General features: G+C 37.6%; 1 protein-coding gene across 3 annotated transcripts in view; it reads right to left on the reverse strand.

Moving 5' to 3' along the window:
- LOC123315742 (FK506-binding protein 2-like) overlaps positions 1-18,014 on the reverse strand; it is a 36,554-nt gene extending 18,540 nt beyond the window's left edge. For all 3 annotated transcript variants that reach the window (XM_044901591.1, XM_044901583.1, XM_044901574.1), the window contains exon 1: positions 17,740-18,014. In XM_044901591.1, the coding sequence (XP_044757526.1) occupies positions 17,740-17,927 (188 nt within the window). In that variant the 5' untranslated portion in view covers positions 17,928-18,014. The remainder of the gene's footprint in view (positions 1-17,739) is intronic.
- Positions 18,015-18,221: the final 207 nt, after the last annotated feature.

Raw genomic sequence — 18,221 nt, forward strand, 5'->3', positions numbered from 1 at the left:
TCTTCCAACGAGGAGGTAATAAAAGCTGTGGAGGTCTGATTTGCAGAGCAAGAACAAACATTTTTTTTGAAAGGTCTGGAGACGTTGCTGGTTCGCTGTAATAAATGTGTCCAGTTAAGAGGAGAATATGTTGAGTAATTAAATATTTTGACATTGAAATTTTGTTTTGTTCTATAGAAGGCTAAGAATTTTTCAATATATCCTCGTATACTAATCGTTTTTTCTTATTATTCTGACAGGCTCTCCTAGACGATTCCCTCTATATACAGATTTGAATTTTGGTAGAAGTACTCTACAGGGTTCAAGGTATCTCCCCTCATTAATCTGACACGCTCTATCAAAGCCCTCTAATGGTTATTCTACATTTTGAATGAAGTGTGCAAGTTTGATTCGCATCCGCAATCTCCATAACCCATAACAAAAAAAACCCGATTGGAGGATTATGGTGCAGACTCCGCCGACGTGACAGCCGTCAGGAAATCGCCGAATACGTTCCGTCCATTTTCGACGTATGGGTTTCGACGACCTCAGGTGAGACCTGATTCAGCCTGCAATCGCGTCATTTATTCATGGCATAAGATACAAAGCAGCTAACTTGATCAGATACTCGTAGGTGTATGTCACGAGAAAGTCTGAAAGGAAATGCCCATCTCCCTAGTAAATATTTCAACCTGGGTTTCTGCATGTCGGAAAAGGAATCCTGCCGGGTCATACTCGCCATTTACCGCGGCTACGTGCGCTCCTATGGAAGGGAAATGGGGGCGAAAGAAAGTGGTGCAGTTGGAATGTTTTTTGCGGCGGAAAATGAAAGTGGAACTCCCGATGTTGTTGATTTATTGACCGAGTATCAAGGTGGCATTTAATGATTTATCGTTTTTTTATGCATTACCATTCATTCACTGACATCATTTGAATGTTTACAACTTATCGGTATATGCAAATTCCGTCGGCAAAAATATGGAGGCAATGAAGGAAAATGAGCAGATTTAAAGGTTTCAAATAGAGATTTGAACAAGGTGCTGCGTATTGCCACCAACAAAAGAAACAAACCAGACTAAAAATCTCGACTAGCATTCTTCAGCATCGAGTATTTCGACTACATGTACTCCAAACAAGATTCCAGTAAGGGCCAAAGGGTACCATACCATAGGTACCCTTTGAGTACCTGAGAGAAATACGTATTTTTTCTAAGATCTCCAAATAAGAATAAATTCACAGTAGTTTTCTTTCAAACATATAGCATATACGAGGATATATTGAAAAATTCTTAACCTACTATAGAACCAAACAAAGTTTCAATGTCAAAATATTTTAACACTCAACATATTCTCCTCTTAATTGGATACATTTATTACAGCGAACCTGCAACGTTTCTAGACCTTTCAAAAAAAAAAAGATTCTTCTTGCTCTGCAAACCAGACCTCCAAAGCTTTTATTACCACCTCGTTGAACGAAAATTTACGACCTTTTAAACTTTTTTCCAGTTGAGGAAAGAGATGATAGATAGAAAGAGATGGAGCCAAATCTGGTGAATAAGGAGGATGTTCTAGTTATTCAAACCCTTAATCACGAATTTTTTGCATGGCAAAATGAGATTTGTGTGCAGGAGCGTTGTCCTGCAAAAACAAAACTCCTTTGGATAGCTTTCCGCGTCTTTTCTCTTTAGTTTTTTCCCGTAGAGTGGTCAGTAATATCGAATAGTAATCTCCAGTTATTGTTCTACCCTCATCCAATAAATCAATCATGATTACTCCATGGCAATCCCAAAAAACTGCAAGCAAGAACTTTTCCAGCAGATTTTTGGACACCAAACTTCTTAGGTCTTGAAGAACCAGAGTGTCGCCATTCCATCGATTGTTGCTTCGTTTCTGGATCGTAGAAATGTACCCGAGTCTAATCCATAGTAACAATTCGGTTTAAGAAGTCTACATCGTTTTCAAATCGAGCACAGATCGGACGCGATGCTTCTACCCTTGCACGCTTTTGGTGCAAACATTTCAAACATTTGGGATCCATTTTGCAGCAATTTGCTCATGTCCAAATTGACGTGAACTATATGATGAACGCGTTCGTTGTAATATTCAGTGCTTCAGATATCCGTTTTAAGGTAAGCGCACATACAACGGCATCGGACGGACGGCATGGAAGGAACGGCACGGCAGCGGCGGAATTTTTATGAAGGTATCGCACATATAACATCGGAATCGCCGGACTCCGGAGGAATAGATTAGTTGCGGTGAGGAACCAGCGTTCGTTCTGGAGGAAGAAGAGTTTCAAAAGCGAAGGAATCGTAGACGAATGTGGATACATGACATATGTAAAAAAGGAAGGATTTTGGAGAATATGTTCATTTATTTCCGGACTTGATGAAGGACGAAAAAAAAATGGTTGCTATAATTTCTGTCACTTAAATTGTACAGGGTGGGCAAATTTCGATGTTTTTGCACTACAGCTTTTAAACCAGAGGAGATAGACAAAATCGGATACCCCATTCTCGTTCTCTTTTTCTGAGAAACTTACAATAGTTACTAGTGATTTTTAGCCACTTTCTTTTGTTTTTGAGTTATAAGCAAAAATTGGAAAAATGGCGATATCGAAATAAATTTATATCTCCGCTAATACTGATGATAGAGCTCTGAAATCGAAACATTATACAGGCACTTTTTTACGTAGAATCCAGTGGCGTGCTCGCCTTTTTAGCAGGATTTTTAATTACGAAGCTATGATCCAAAGTTTTGTTTTTTTAAATGGGAACACTAGTTTTCTGTGCAATTTTTTGAAAGCTTAATTTTTACTGATTTCAAAAATATATAACATCTTATGGTTTGTATCAATATAAATAATAGAAAATGGTCAAAAACCTTTTTTCTCAATATTTCTATTGTTTTAAATTTAGACGAGCACAGAAAAATAGAGTTTCCTATAACAAAAGCCGTCTCCTTCCAGCAATGTCATTCTTTCTATGCAGTTTACCAATTTTCACAAAATTTGAATCAGATATATTTAATAAATTTTCATAATAATGAAAAGACTTAAAGAAGGAGACAGTGGTAATCATACGATGCTATATGTTTCTGTGCTCATCAAAAGTTGAAACCATAGAAATATTGAGAAAAAAGGTTTTTGACCATTTTTTATCATTTATATTGATACAAACCATATGATGTTATATATTTTTGAAATCAGTAAAAATTAAGCTTTCCAAAAATTGCACAGAAAACAAGGGGTTCCCATTTAAAAAACCATACTTTGGATCACTGCTTCGTAATTAAAATTCCTGCTAAAAAGGCGAGCACGCCACTGGATTCTACGTAAAAAAGTGCCTGTATAATGTTTCGATTTCAGAGCTGTATCATCAGTATAAGCGGAGATATAAATTTATTTCGATATCGCCATTTTTCCAATTTTTGCTTATAACTCGAAAACAAAAGAAAGTGGCCAAAAATCACTACTACTATTGTAAGTTTCTCGGAAAAAGAGAACGAGAATGGGGTATCAGATTTTGTCTATTTCCTCTGGTTTACTTTTAAACGGGTAATTTCGATGTTTTAGCAGCTTTCTGTAGTGCTAAAACATCGAAATTTGCCCACCCTGTACAATTCATTATAATTTTGTACGCGCAGTATTAAGTTCTCCTGAAAACTCATGCTTTTGCCGTGAATTCGTATTTCGTATGACTACCCGTACAAGCCGCTGCATGTAGAGACTTGTAAAATGACGCAGATGCCGCGGCAATCTCCGATTGGTATCGCACATATGTCGGGATCGGCCGGCACAGCAAGCATCGGTCGGAATTTAATTCTCGTTCCTCAATTCCGTCGGATGCGATGCGATGCGATGCCTGCCGTCCGCCCATATGTGCGTTGCTCCATTCAGTTCCATTGAAAGTAATTTATTCCGATCCATGCCGTCCGTCCGATGCCGTTGTATGTGCGCTTGCCTTTAGTCCAATTCGACGGTCTGATAAAATCATGTCATGAACTGCATCGATATTTTCGGGGACTGACACAGAAACTGACCTTCCCGATCGGTCATCATCTTCAATGGAAAATTTACCATTTTTGAAGCTTGCAGTACAATTTTTCACGGTCGCATACCAAGGACATTGATCACCAAGATTAAGCATATATTCGTAAATCTGCTTACCTCTTAACCCTTTTAAATACAGATACTTGATGATGGCTCGATACTCCAATTTTTCGATTTTCACAATTTCAGTGGACATCTTCTTTCTTTTAATATATCGCGTAACTCTGGTTTACTATTTCGACCTCAAACTTCACTGACACTTCTAATGAGTTATTGTTCGTTGCTATGGTAACGCAATATTTGTTTTATGCATGGAACTGGTCTAGGCTAACTAGATATCAATACATCCTCGTATTTCCTACACCTCTCCACAGTATTCATGGAATCCAGCTTCTATGAAGTACTTTTCTTCGCATGTGGTAGATATAGAAACAACCGAATATGCGCCCCTGTCATGATTGAGTCCTGCAAAAGTTCTCATGAAGTGGATTTGATTCATGTTGTATTCCGCACATAATACTTCGTCTCAAATACAAATTCCGGAGGGCCAAATAACCGTTTCCGTGAGAAAAATCACCATCCCCCCAGTCATCCTCATTGGGTTACACACTTTTCACCCCCGTGCCATGACACATTCGCGAAAATTTACATTTCCGTCTTGACAGCGACAAATGCGTTGAAAAAAACAATGTTTTCTCCACCAAGCAAAACAATTTATGTATTCGAAAACTGGAAAAGCATCTTACGGACATATATTATTCCGCAGATTCCAAGCAGCCTTCCTTCCCCATCTCCAAGCGCAGACTATTCTCGTATGAACAGACAGCTATTTTTCTCTTGTGCATTTTAAATTGTCTCGGCGATGGATGAAACGAAACGGCGTACGTTGTTGATGGAAAAAATGAAACAAAGATTTTTCGGCGTAATCAAGTGTGGGGGAGGGTCACGTTGCACGTCAGATAGGGAGGAATTGTACGTGTGGTTTTTTCAGAAAGCCATGGAGTTAATATTTGAAAAACTCTCTATAAATAGAGTGAGTCTTTGAATCGTGCAAATATTTTAACAGTAGATTCTTGAGGTCAAAAGAAACACTTTTTTCCTTCACCATTTTTTTCGAATCGGTTCCATTTGAAAGATACAGGCTGTTGAAAAACCATAAAGAATGTTATTTTCAGTTCTATCTCACAAACGGTTTTATCGAATGAAATGAATGTTGGAACATAGTTTTTCATTTATTTGGTGAATCTTTTTCGGACACAAGATATCATCCACATCTTCCAGTTTTCTCATTATGGCCATTACGTACCATATAAATACCAAAAATTCAAAGAAACCAACTCTTGAAACTAAGTTGGAATTCTTATGAATTTTTGAACGATCTGTAAAATAAAAGTATTCTACATATTTTCCCGTATAATGAGCCGTTTTCGAGTAATTTGATGTTCAAAATTTAAAAATTATCTGTGAAATTTGAAAAATTGGGTACTTTGGCTGAATTCAACTCTCTTTAAAAGATCCACAGATGTGTAGTGTCGCAGATTTAGCTAGTTATTCTGAAGGTAATTTTGTGAAATGAAAACTTAAAATGGCTATATCTTTTTATAAGGGCCGAATCGGAAAAATGTTATAGAAAAAAAGTGTTTCTTTTGACCTAAAGGATCTAATGTGAAAATATTTGTATGAGTCAATGACTCACCCTACATAAGAGGTTCTGTACTGAAATGGAATGAAACAACTTAATGTCATGTATCTGAAACGCGCAAGCAGTACGTTTTATTTGAAATTTCACTCATTAGATAATCGGACTTTTGCTTTGAAAGCAGCATAACCTCTTCAAAAATCATTTAAATTATATCGAAAAATATTTTGATATTTCTGTAGTAGTCGATTATACGGAGGCCTTTCATTTTTTAACCAGCCGCTGCTGTGAAACAACCCACAAAAATGGCATCTGAAATGCAATTTCCTATTATGTATTTTCATGAATACAATGCATTTAGATTTATATCCAAATGCAAAATATACCATAGAGAGACCAGCACAATTCATGAGCTCGAAGTGGAATGGATTTGAACTGTTGACTACATTCCGATGGAAACACATCAGTTTGAAGCGTATTCCACCAAGTTGTTCGATGTACTTCAACGCGTTAGTCGTGAAACGTTCCATATTGTAAATGGCAAACCTCAACTAAACCAAAACCAATTCGAAAGACAGATACAATCGACTGAAGTCAAATTGCAGAACTGTACCTTTCGAAAGTCGAATTGCATAACTCTTTGGTCTGGTCCAAAAGAACTACGGTCCTCTGGCAGAAGACACCTATGGAATATTTTCAACAGTTGCTTGCACAAGTACAGAATATATTAAGGTTGTTTCTACGATTTTATTTGTATTTTCACATAAAACGTGATCCTCGAAAATAGATCGTTTCAAAAGATTGGTAACAACCATCCTCCACCATCAGGTCAGTGCCTTTCCTGAGCCCATTCACATCGTATTGCGACTGTGGAGAGATAGGACCAAATAATGTCTACAACGCCAGTCCCTGTCGTGGTTTTCGAACCATCTGTTTACCATTTATCTAATGGTATTTTTTCGGGAATTTGGAGGGTGGCTTGTGGCTTTCCTTTCCCATTCCCAATCTTTCTGTCTACGAAGGTCGTCGATGAATAAATATCCAAATCCTGCAACAATCTCTTAATGTTGAGCTGACACTGAAACGCCCTTGCCTCCTCCAGTTCCACTTCGATTTCCACCTGGACAAGCCCAACCTCTGGTGGGGCAGAATTCGAACGATAAAACGTCAGCAAGTTTCCACATAACGTCAAACTTGCGATATCAGCGAGAGCCGACTACGAAAAGTTGCTAGGAAAAAAAAATTCGTTTAATATTTAAATAGGTCGCGTTGTGTGCGTAACGGGGGATCTGGGAATAGTGGAGCGCACTGCGAACTTCTTCGGGACAATTTTAACATCCCCCGACTTCCATGGCCGACTGGAGATAAGGAGAGTTTAAAAATTTACCGATTCATGCATACCAAACTGCCGAAAATATCGGGTCATATTTTTGACAGTACGAATTCGAGATAGATGTGGGTATTCAATTCAGTAAAATTTTATCAGTGATAGGAAATTTGTGCACACAATGGCACAACAAAAGTTGGGATTTTTCTAAGAATCCTCCTGCAGTTCATCGGATAGGACGTTTTTCACGTACCATAAGCCATTCCTGTTTTGTTCCTGCTCTTCCGATTCTCTTCGGCTGCACATCGTGAGATTTATAATTCATTTTTGCGACTGCGGACGTAAAGTGGGAGAAAGATACGGCGCGGCCCTGTAAAAACCGGAAAACACGCGAGTAACTCAGGATAGTTTATTGGGGAGTGTAGTCTACTTTTGGCCCTCTTGGCTTCTTGATATCCACGCAGATTGGCGATTTTATCGCACATCGTGGAGGGTTTTTCCGATAGTTTTGGGAGATCTGGAGCTCTGCTATCACACAGGGCGTTTTTAAATTGAGGGGAAAGGTATTAGGAGGTGATACTTTAACTAAAATTGAAAGGGGCTTTTCATAATTTGTTTTTGTTCTAAGCCCTTTCAAACCTTGCAATCATTTACATAAGAACTTCTTTTTCTTTCAGTTTTTTTCAAGTAAAAAGTATTTTCGATTATAACTACATTTGTGAGCTGTTTTTTATGTTTTCAATAAATTATAACATCTTTGACTTTAAGTAAAAAAAAAGGCTAAATAATATTTCATTTTCTTGGTATCAAAATAATAATTGCAGGCGATATAATCTAGAGAAATGCGAAAAATTTCAAGGCATCAATAAGTTCTGATGCAGAATATTTTATGAAGGGTTTATTTGTTTATAATGACTTTCTGAATTTCAAATTATTCGCTTAAAACTGAATTTCTAGCACATATTTCAATGATAAGGTTCTGAGAACAGTAAAATATATAAAAAACTGCCTAAATCTTTCGCATCAATCTAGAAACACCCTGTATAGAATGCATTCTTCGTTGGAAATAGATTCGGATTATTTTAAATAGGTTGTGTTGTCCACATATTCAACGATTTGTTTTTGAAATAAAATTGATAGCAAAATATTCGAGATACAAACAAAGAAACGTGTTCATTTCGAAATGGTAGGTATATACTATGTCTATTATGTTTTGGATATTGCAGCATTCAAACGTAAAACTCGATTTCTTTTGAAGACTCGAATTGAACTTTTTGCAATGAATCAGGTACTATTTCTTGGTTGAAGGTACAGGTAAACAGTTTACCTCCACCCACCTGAAGATGCTATTGTGATAGTAATGCTGGACACCTATAAACGTATATACGAAGCTTTGGGCCTTAGACTCAATATCGACAGAACCAAAATCCTGGTAAGTCCGCCAGAAAACCTTCAAACACATATCAGCCTGGAGAATGAAAGCCTGGAACAGGTCGAGCAGTTCAAATACTTGAGAAGCTTCATAAATACTAGGGCTAACCTGGACACGGAAGTACACAACCGTATCAATTCGGCATTACGGGTATTATGGAAGCTAAAGGACAGAGTGTTTCAAAATCACGACCTCAATCTGGAGACCAAGACAGCTGTTTACAAAGCAGTGGCCCTCCCGACGCTTCTTTACAGAAGCGAAAGCTGGACGCCCTACAGGCGACATATTAAACAGCTTGAACAAACGCAACAGAGACATCTGAGACAAATAATGCACATCAGATGGTTCCACAAAGTTTCGAATGCAGAAGTCTTGCAACACGCTAGTTGTACAACCATTAAGACTCGAGTAACGAGGGCCCGACTCAGATGGAGCGGCCACATTCTGAGGATGCAAGACACAAGACTCCCCAAAATAGCTCTATATGGCGAATTCACTGAGGGAGCCCGGAAACCAGGAGGCCAGTATATGCGGTTTAAGGATACACTGCATCAAGCCCTAAAATCAGTCAATGCCAACCATAACTGGGGACAACTAGCGTTGGACAGGTCACAGTGGAGGTCTTTGGTACACAGTTATAATGGAGACTCGGGAAGGATCTGCAGTTACCTGCAGAGGGAGGGCATACAGTCGCAACTAGCCCTAAGAAATTACAAGTCTGTTCGCACCTTCAAGTTGTTTTTCTTTTTTTTTTTTGTTTTGTCTTTTTGTAGATTTATTCCCGGTAACAGGGATACAGCAATGAATGAATGAATGAACGAATGAATGCATTGTGAAAGCATGTGTCGTAGTGTAACAACTTATATTGGTGAAAATCATATACCTAATTCTGTTTTTAATTCAATTACCTTATATAGGTACCTATATCTATCGGACGCATTCGATTATTATCGAATTCCATTGGCTATATTCTCAGCTTTTATTTTAATCTGGAGGGTGAAAGAATGTTTTGATGAATTTGAAAAATATTAATGAAACTTTGGTTTAAATGTAACTGAATTCGAAGTGCTCAAGCCATCGACTTGGGCCAGCATACAGCATAAACAAAACTCTTTTCATCCATGCAGATAATGGAGTCTTCTCCGAAGCCCGAGACTCAAGTGGTTTTTCGACGCCGTCTCCCTCGGAAAATAACGGAAAATTCCATCGCCGACGAGGTGAGGAGAGGCGGGGGGGATTAAATATGTAAACGGCATCATAATGCAGATTACTTTGATCATTATACATAACAGTTAGTGCAGACGGAGATGAGCAAGCTGCAACAGGGATGCTGAAGAGCTTCATTACACCTCCCTCGCGGCATCTTACAAATCCCGAAAAGCCCATGTTTTTCCATATTTCACTCCGGATGTGCTCCCTTGCAGAACGAGGATGAATTTGCGGGTTCCTCAAGCAGAGGCATCCATCAAAAAGATCGGGAATGGGCTTATGCCTGAGTGAAATGGACGATTGGTGGGGGGAGGTGCAAGAAATCTTGACGTTGCTGCTGATTTTCGACTATACAAGGTGTTGAGTTAACTAGATGCGACAGAAATGCACGATGTTTTTCCTTGTCCGAAAAATTCAATATTTCGTGAAGAAACATGATGTCAAATTGGCCTCCTCTTCTGCGTCAAATTAGCTACCCCTTCTGGGTTTCAAAACTATCAAAATTTTAGGAATATGTTAGATTATGTGTTAACTAAACAGTGTTTTTTGCGGAAGGTTTTAGTTTTATGCTTTCATTGGAAGAAAACTGCAGCTGAAATGCAGCGAACGCTTGTGGTGACAACTGAAAATCACGAAGAGAAAGCTAAGACCTTTCGACGCTTCAAGAATAGTGATTTCAACGTTAAATCGTCATAGGAATTCATAGGAATCAATCAAACGCAAGGTATAATGGGTATAATTCTCCCCAATATGGGTTATCACAGCATATGCAAGTTCAAACTGAATAATTATGAGTTTCATTCATGAATTTTTTAAATGCACTGCGGAAACTATTCGAAATTATTCTTCAAATATGAGGTTTTAATAATTCGCTTCGTTTCTAGTTTACGATTTGGCAACAGCGCCTACTATAAAATGAGAAGAACAATGGCTTGTTTGTGAAATAACAGCTGTTGATTTGCAGCCATCATAAGGCGCGTACTCACTGGTGAGCCTCAACAGCAACCGGCCATAAAAATCCCATAAAATTTTACGACCTTCCTTGTTCGTTGCGGACTTCATAGACAGCTATCTTTGTCTATCTCATCAAGTAGTGCATATTTAAGTCGATGTTGCCAATTTGTGCAATAGAAACGAAACGCTTCAAATTTTAAATACCCATTTTTAATTTCCATTTTTTAAGTACTTAAAATAATTTTCTTTGGGAGACGGTTGAAATAGTTACTTCAAAATGGTACGTTTCAATAATATTTCATTTTCGTCAGAAGAATTTTGAAAATTTTCGTTTTATACAAGGTGACTTTCTGACTCGTAAAAATATTTCAACTTTTTTTCTTCACCATTTTTCCGAATCGGCTCGGGAAAGATACAGGTTGTTGAAAAACCATAAAAAATGTTATTTTTAGTTCTAACTCGCAAACAGTTTTATCGATTGAAATGAATTTCGGAATATAGTTTTTCATTTATTTAATGAATCTTTTTCGAACACAAGATATCACCCACGTTTTCCATTTTTCTCATTATGACCATTACGTACCAAAAAAAATACGAAAAATTCAAAGAACCCAACTCTTGAAACTAAGTTGGACGCTATCTAATGAATATTTGAACGTTTTGTGAAATAAAAGTATTCTTCATATTTTCTAGTATAATGCGCCGTTTTCGAGTAAGTTGATTGATGAAAAAATTAAAAAGTATCTGTGAAATTCGAAAAATTGGGTACTTAGTTTAGCTGAATACAACTCTGTTTAAAAGATTCACAGATGTGTAGTGTGATTTAGATAGTTATTCTGAAGGTTTTTTGTTTTTCTAGTAATAAAAACTTAAAATGGCTATATCTTTTATCAGGAACGAATCAGAAAAATGGCAAAGGAAAAAAGTGTTTCTCAAGAATCTACTGTTAAAATATTTGTACGAGGCATGACCAATTTCTTCGGAAGTTGGTCAAATGGTCTATCATCAATATGAAATAATTAACTTTGTTTAATTCTAATTATTTAAATTAGAACAAGCACACATCGATTGGAGAGAAACAAATATCTAATTCGTTTCCCGAACATCCAATAAATTGAAGGCGACAAATCCCAAAAAAAACCTATTCATACAGCCAACATACATCTCAGAAATTGAATTATCCCTAATCCTTATCAGAGTCTCTGTTTGAAGAACCGCCATCGCTGTTCCTTCAGACCCCAGTGGTATCCGGATATAAAATTAACCAAAAACCCATTAAAACTTCGAACACTTCCCGAGTTGGATTGTTGATCCGGAAGTTTTTGTTTGCCCGGTGTATTATTGGGATTTTACTGGGGCATTTTTATGTGATCTTCGCGCAGTGAAAGGGTTATTGGATGATAGGGACTAGAATTGAAAATGTTGATGTTATGATGCAGTTTCCCAGGATAAACGAAAAGGGAGAATAGACGCTAAGATAGGCGATCAAATTAAATTATAATTCAGCAATTAGTAGTTGAAGTACCGATATGAAGAGTTGTTGAAAAATGCTTGAAAATCGCTTCACTTGAAAGTAGAAAAAAAGAGCCCAAAAAATAATTCAGACATTTTTAGCCAGATGAGATTTTGACCAACCTTCAAACTGTTTTAGAGCCAAGTACTAACTATTTTTCAACTTAAATCGAACTGGAAGGAAAAACTAAAGACGCTGAATCTGGATGAATATTGGAAAAAAAACCATTTCGTTCATAGAATTTCATCTGTAATCAACTGCTCAAAGAATCACCCTGTAAAAACGAAAATTCGTGAAACGTAAGACATACCGAATTCATAAATACGTGGTTAGAAAGCATTTCTAAGTTTCAGAATCCTTTCTTACTTGTTAATCCTTCCGAAAAGCTTCTTGAACTCCAGAGATTGCCAGAAGTGTGGTATGAGTGGAATCAAACTAGGTTTTAATGAGGATTATCAACAAGAAGTAGTGGTAACTGAGACTAGATGGTGAAAACTCCCTTAATCATATAATATTTTTGAAAATTACTTCGAACAACAGTTGAGATTAACGTATTAAAGTATTAGAGAAAAATACTGAATTCGTTCGCTCATTCGAGACAACTGTGGTAACAACAGATAAATCAACGGCGGAATATTTCATTCATCGCTAGAATTCATAACCCGCTCGCGTATGTGTGTGTGCGGATAAAAAAAAACGGTACCGGAGACCGCTATGTTCTAGTTCCATAAAATGCGGTGCAATAATCTTTCACAATTAAAGCGAAACCGGATTCGGTCTGCCCCAGCTTACCAGATTGATGGATGAACCCTAGTTTTGTATTTATTTTATTAAAAGATAAATAATTGAAAGGCGGACGTTACCGCCTACGCAGAAGATCGATGACGACAAGTCTGAGAGGCAATCAGATCGAGTCAAACGTAATACAAAATTCCAAATTACGAGGATGTATTGATATCTAGTTAGCCTAGACCAGTTCCATGCATAAAAAAATATCGCGTTACCATAGCAACGAACAATAACTCATTAGAAGTGTCAGTGTGAAGTTTGAGGTCAAAAAAGTAAACCAGAGTTACGCAATAAATTAAAAGAAAGAAAATGTCCTCCGAGAATGTGAAAATCGAGAAATTGGGGTATCGAGCCATCATCAAGTACATGTATTTAAAAGGGTTAAGAGGTAAGCAGATTTACGAAGATATGCTTAATACCCTTGGTGATCAATGTCCTTCGTATGCGATCGTGAAAAATTGGACTGCAAGTTTCAAAAGAGGTAAATTTTCCATTGAAGATGATGACCGATCAGGACGGCCAGTTTCTGTGTGAGTCCCCGAAAATATCGATGCAGTTCATGACATGATTTCATCAGACCGTGGAATTGGGCTAAAACGGATACCTAAAGCACTGAATATTTCATACGAACGCGTTCATCAGATAGTTCACGTCAATTTGGACATGAGAAAAATTGCTGCTAAATGGATCCCCAAATGTTTGAATGTTGACCAAAAGCTTGCAAGGGTAGAGCATCGCGTTCGATTGAAAACGATGTAGACTTCTTAAACCGAATTGTTACTATGGATGAGACTTGGGTACATTTCTACGATCCAGAAACAAAGCAACAATCGATGGAATGGCGACACTCTGGTTTTCCAAGGCCAAAGAAGTTTCGTGTCCAAAAATATGCTGGAAAAGTTCTTGCTCCAGTTTTTTGGGATTACTATGGAGTAATCATGATTGATTTTTTAGATAAGGGTAGAACAATAACCGGAGATTACTATTCGACAATACTGACCACTCTACAAGAAAAAAATTGAAGAGAAAAGACGTGAAAAGCTATCCAAAGGTGTATTGTTTTTGCAGGACAACGCCCCTGCACACAAATCTCATGTTGCAATGCAAAAAATTCGTGATTTGGAGTTTGAACTACTAGAACACCCCACTTATTCACCAGATTTGGCTCCATCCGACTATCATCTCTTTCCTCAACTAAAAAAGTATTTTTCATAGTTTCTCGTATAATTCAAAAATAAAAATATCTGGGAAATTCGAAAAATTGGGTACTTTGACCGAATGCAAATCTTTTTAAAAGATCGACAGATGTGTAGTGTCACAGATTTAGCTAGTTATTCTGAAGGTAATTTGTGTTTTTCCAGGGGTGGCACAGCTCATGAATAAGAATAAAGAAGGACTAATAATGGGTATACCAAGAATTTCAGCCAAATATTCCAGCCTTTAAATTTCATCAACTGAAACGTGCAGAATTCCCATTTTTAACCCCGCATATCCCAGAAGGGGGTAGAAGGTATTTGAACCCATGTTTCTTCATGAAATGATAATGATTTCGGACATTAATTGCCATATTTAGGGAGTTGTATCTGAGCAATCAGAAACAAAGAAAAATCCACAATTTCACCTTCATTCTTTTTTCGCAAGTATTTATCCACATTCTACATATGAGTCAACAGTGCTACAGCACACATCAGGAGAATTATGTATCTTCCATTCGGGTGCAAATTCGTGAAAAAGCGAGCAATAACCGAACGGCCAAACAGCAATTGATCGGTGATTAATGTCGTAGTTTCTGTTAACGCCACCGTTGAATTGCAACCGTTCTGTAAAAATTACCGGCCGTATTGTCTGTCCCAATTGCAGTCGAGGTAAATAATATATATCTCGTGGGATTGAAATCATATTAGCAATTCGGAAATGAATTCGATACGAATAATTGATGGTTACGCTCGGCGTTTTGACGAGGTGCTAACCGAAATAAATAGGCAGTTAGAACAATAATAAAATGGGTTTGAAGGGTAGGTAGAGACCATTGGAATATTAGAGGAATAGTAGGGACACCATTGTCTTGCTCATTTTTTCCTCAACTACGATGTAAATGTTGAAGATTCTTATTTCATCAAGACTCCATACAATTGACGAAAACATGATATGAAAATTTTCCACGCTCAGAGCCTTGAAACTTGAATTCACAAAATAAGCCATATTGTGGGAAAAGAAGAAAAACATGATTATGTTAACTTGACCGTGAATAGCAATTGGTTAAAATTTTTCAAATTGATTTCAAACTTTCGCTTACTGAAAAAACACACTCTATAAAAAAGATCACTGCGTTGATCTAGCTCAATCAAATCTCGGGTACGAGGATATATTGAAAGATACTTAGACTACTACAGAAACAAACAAAAAAAAACTTCTCGTTGGAAGGAAATTCACGACCTCTTAAACTTTTTTCCGCCGACCTCTTATAATAACAGCACTGCTTAACGTACACGAAATCAGCTGTTAATGAACCCTTTTATTGGTTAATTAATACTATAACGTTGATAAAAAATGATCACTGAATCGTATCAAATTTTTTGCCATGTTGAAGTGTCGGTGGAGGGTATGGGAAATTTGAAATGGCGAGCGCCGAAGGCGCGTGGCCGAGTAGAGCGGTAAATGGAACGCAAGAGTAAGAATCGAGCTTTCCGAGAATGCCTAGATCGTATTTTCACCCCGTCTAGAAGTGTCCGAAAATTGCGTGAGAAAATCGCGAAATTCACGATTTTCGCGAAAAGGTACCAATTTGATTTGATTAGCTTGAGAGATCCGCGGTAGCTCGAGAGCCGGGATGGGTGTCGAACTAAGCTCGAAGAACCCGAAATTAAAATAGGCCTGTTTTTTTTCCCGGAGCCCGAACGATATTACCTAAAAAAGCGTAAGAATTTTGAAAATTTTGACGTCTATTAAAAATCGAGTGACATTCCACAAAATTAAATTATTTTCTATTGATTATCAGAGAAAATTAAGTGAAGGTGCACTTTGACAATCGATGTCAGAGTGTGATTTAAAGGTTAACGTCAGTTTTGACGGCTTGGCAGCGATCACAGAACGAGGTGCCTTAAATCGATCGGGCTTTTAAAAAACGTTTTTGGCCTAGATATTTATAAAAGGGGAATCGAGCGAGGGCCGAAGGCCCGAGCTACGAACAAAAGGCGTATCGCGAGGGCCGAAGGCCCGAGCTACGGACGAAAGGCGAATCTGCCAGTAAAGGTGAATCTACCTACAAGGTGGATCTCCTGGCTATACTAGTTTTCTATTAATGCATTATTGTCATGGGTAATCGAACATAGAAGTATTCAGCAGTTTCCCAAAATTTTTATTTGTATGTCGCATTGATTTTCGTAGTACCTAGCGAGTGAATTGAGGAGGGATGAATTGTGGAGGTTGCAGAAAAATTATGATGATAAGAGAGTAATCAATATATTCATGTACTACAACTCCAGCTTCCACCAGCTCCACACATTCTTCAACAGATATTATAGGGAACTATATCAATGTGATATACATACTCTAAATGTGACAACTCGAATATGCCTTCTATGGACTTCTCGAATTGTTCGATCGGCCGCATAAATATCAGCATTCCGATATGAACATAGAAAATTTATGAAGTGTCAAATTTGACTAGGTATCGATAGAAAATTTTTGCAATCAAGAATTTCCATTCAATTCAAAATGTGGTCGACGGAAAAATCTTGTAATCAACTCGTTTATTAATTGAACGATTAATGATCTCCATCATTAATCGCCTTCATTAATAACCTAGTTGATTAAATAACTATTTTTTTTGAAAAGCGTTCAAATAGGTACTAATTAAATAGTGTCCAACTTTTTCAAGAGTTGGGTTCTTTGAATTTTTGGTATTTTTATGATACAAAATGCTCATAATGAGAAAACTGGAGGATGTGGGTGATATCTTGTGTTAAAAAAGATTCAACAAATAAATGAACAACTATATTCCGAAATTCATTTCATTTGATGAAACCGTTTGTGAGATAACATTTTTTATTTATGGTTTTCAACAGTCTGTATCTTTTAAACCGAGGCGATTCGGAAAAAATGGCAAAGGAAAAGAGTGTTTCTTTTGACCTCAAGAATTTACTGTTGAAATATTTGTACTAGTCAAAGGCTCACCAGTTATAATGTATCTACAGCACAAAATTCGAAATTTCTATTTGCGGTTCTCTCCTATCTTGAAAGTGTTAAATGAGGTATACCGAGGGTATAACTATACAACAACCTTACTTCGAAATTCAATAGTCCTAATAAAAGGGGGGGAAAATTCTCTTATTACTCCTCAAATATCCCAAAAATGAAAACGAAAAACTTGAAGTACCGTTGTAAGATAGTGATAGATTCTCGGACCAACTTTCATCGGGCTATCTCCCTTATTTTCTAAGTTTGAATCTGGATAAAAGAGGGAGAGATTTTCTTATTCGTTTTTTGAAATCTACTTCAAAACTCTGGAAATTTTTTATGTGCTAAATTTCGGAGGTTCTCTACTGGCATGAACCGGGACGAATGCAAAAATCCTCGAAAACTAATGAAGAAAACTTGATAAAATTCTGTGTAAAAATAAAGTGTTATCTGACGAGGGTGCTCTCAGCGTTTGTCTACCATAGCCTCTTTTCGTGGGTTCGAAATTGATGAGTAAAACATATTGTGATGGTGGTGTCAACTTTCAACAATTTATTGCACATCATTCATCAAACCTCAACTGATATGGTACCACTTTAACGCGGCTTAAACCGCGCGTATCAAAAAAAAAATTACATGCAGATAGCAGTACACTCCCTTCAACTCACCTGCTATCGAATTTGGTACCATCGGTCAACGTCCCCGTGTAGTGCATCGTCAACATATCACCATTTTTCGACTTGACGTCGCAAACCTCCGGTTTGCTGATAACGTCGATCTTCAGGCCGTCGTCGCAGAAAGCCGCCCCCGCAAAGAAAGCGACCAGAAACGCGAATTTAAAGTTTGACCCAGTCATGTCCGTGAAACTTTTGAACTTGGCCGGCAACGGAAATCTAGAGAGCTGCGAACGCGTAAGTTGCCACGGTTGTTGTGCCACGCCGCCCGAGAGGACGTCACGATTTTCTCCTCGGCTTAAACGCCTCGTTGCCAGATCTGCGGAGGTTTGGGAAGGAGGGAAATGGAGATGATGCACACTTTCACTATTTTATACTTTCTTATTGCGGAGATGAGCCGAGGGTTAGGCAGACAGGATGTGATTCGCGTTTTTGCAATTTTGTTGGTACGTGGAATCGTCTTCCTTCTCGGAAGA

This window comes from Coccinella septempunctata, chromosome 1 (assembly GCF_907165205.1).
Source record: "Coccinella septempunctata chromosome 1, icCocSept1.1, whole genome shotgun sequence".
NCBI lineage: Eukaryota > Metazoa > Arthropoda > Insecta > Coleoptera > Coccinellidae > Coccinella > Coccinella septempunctata.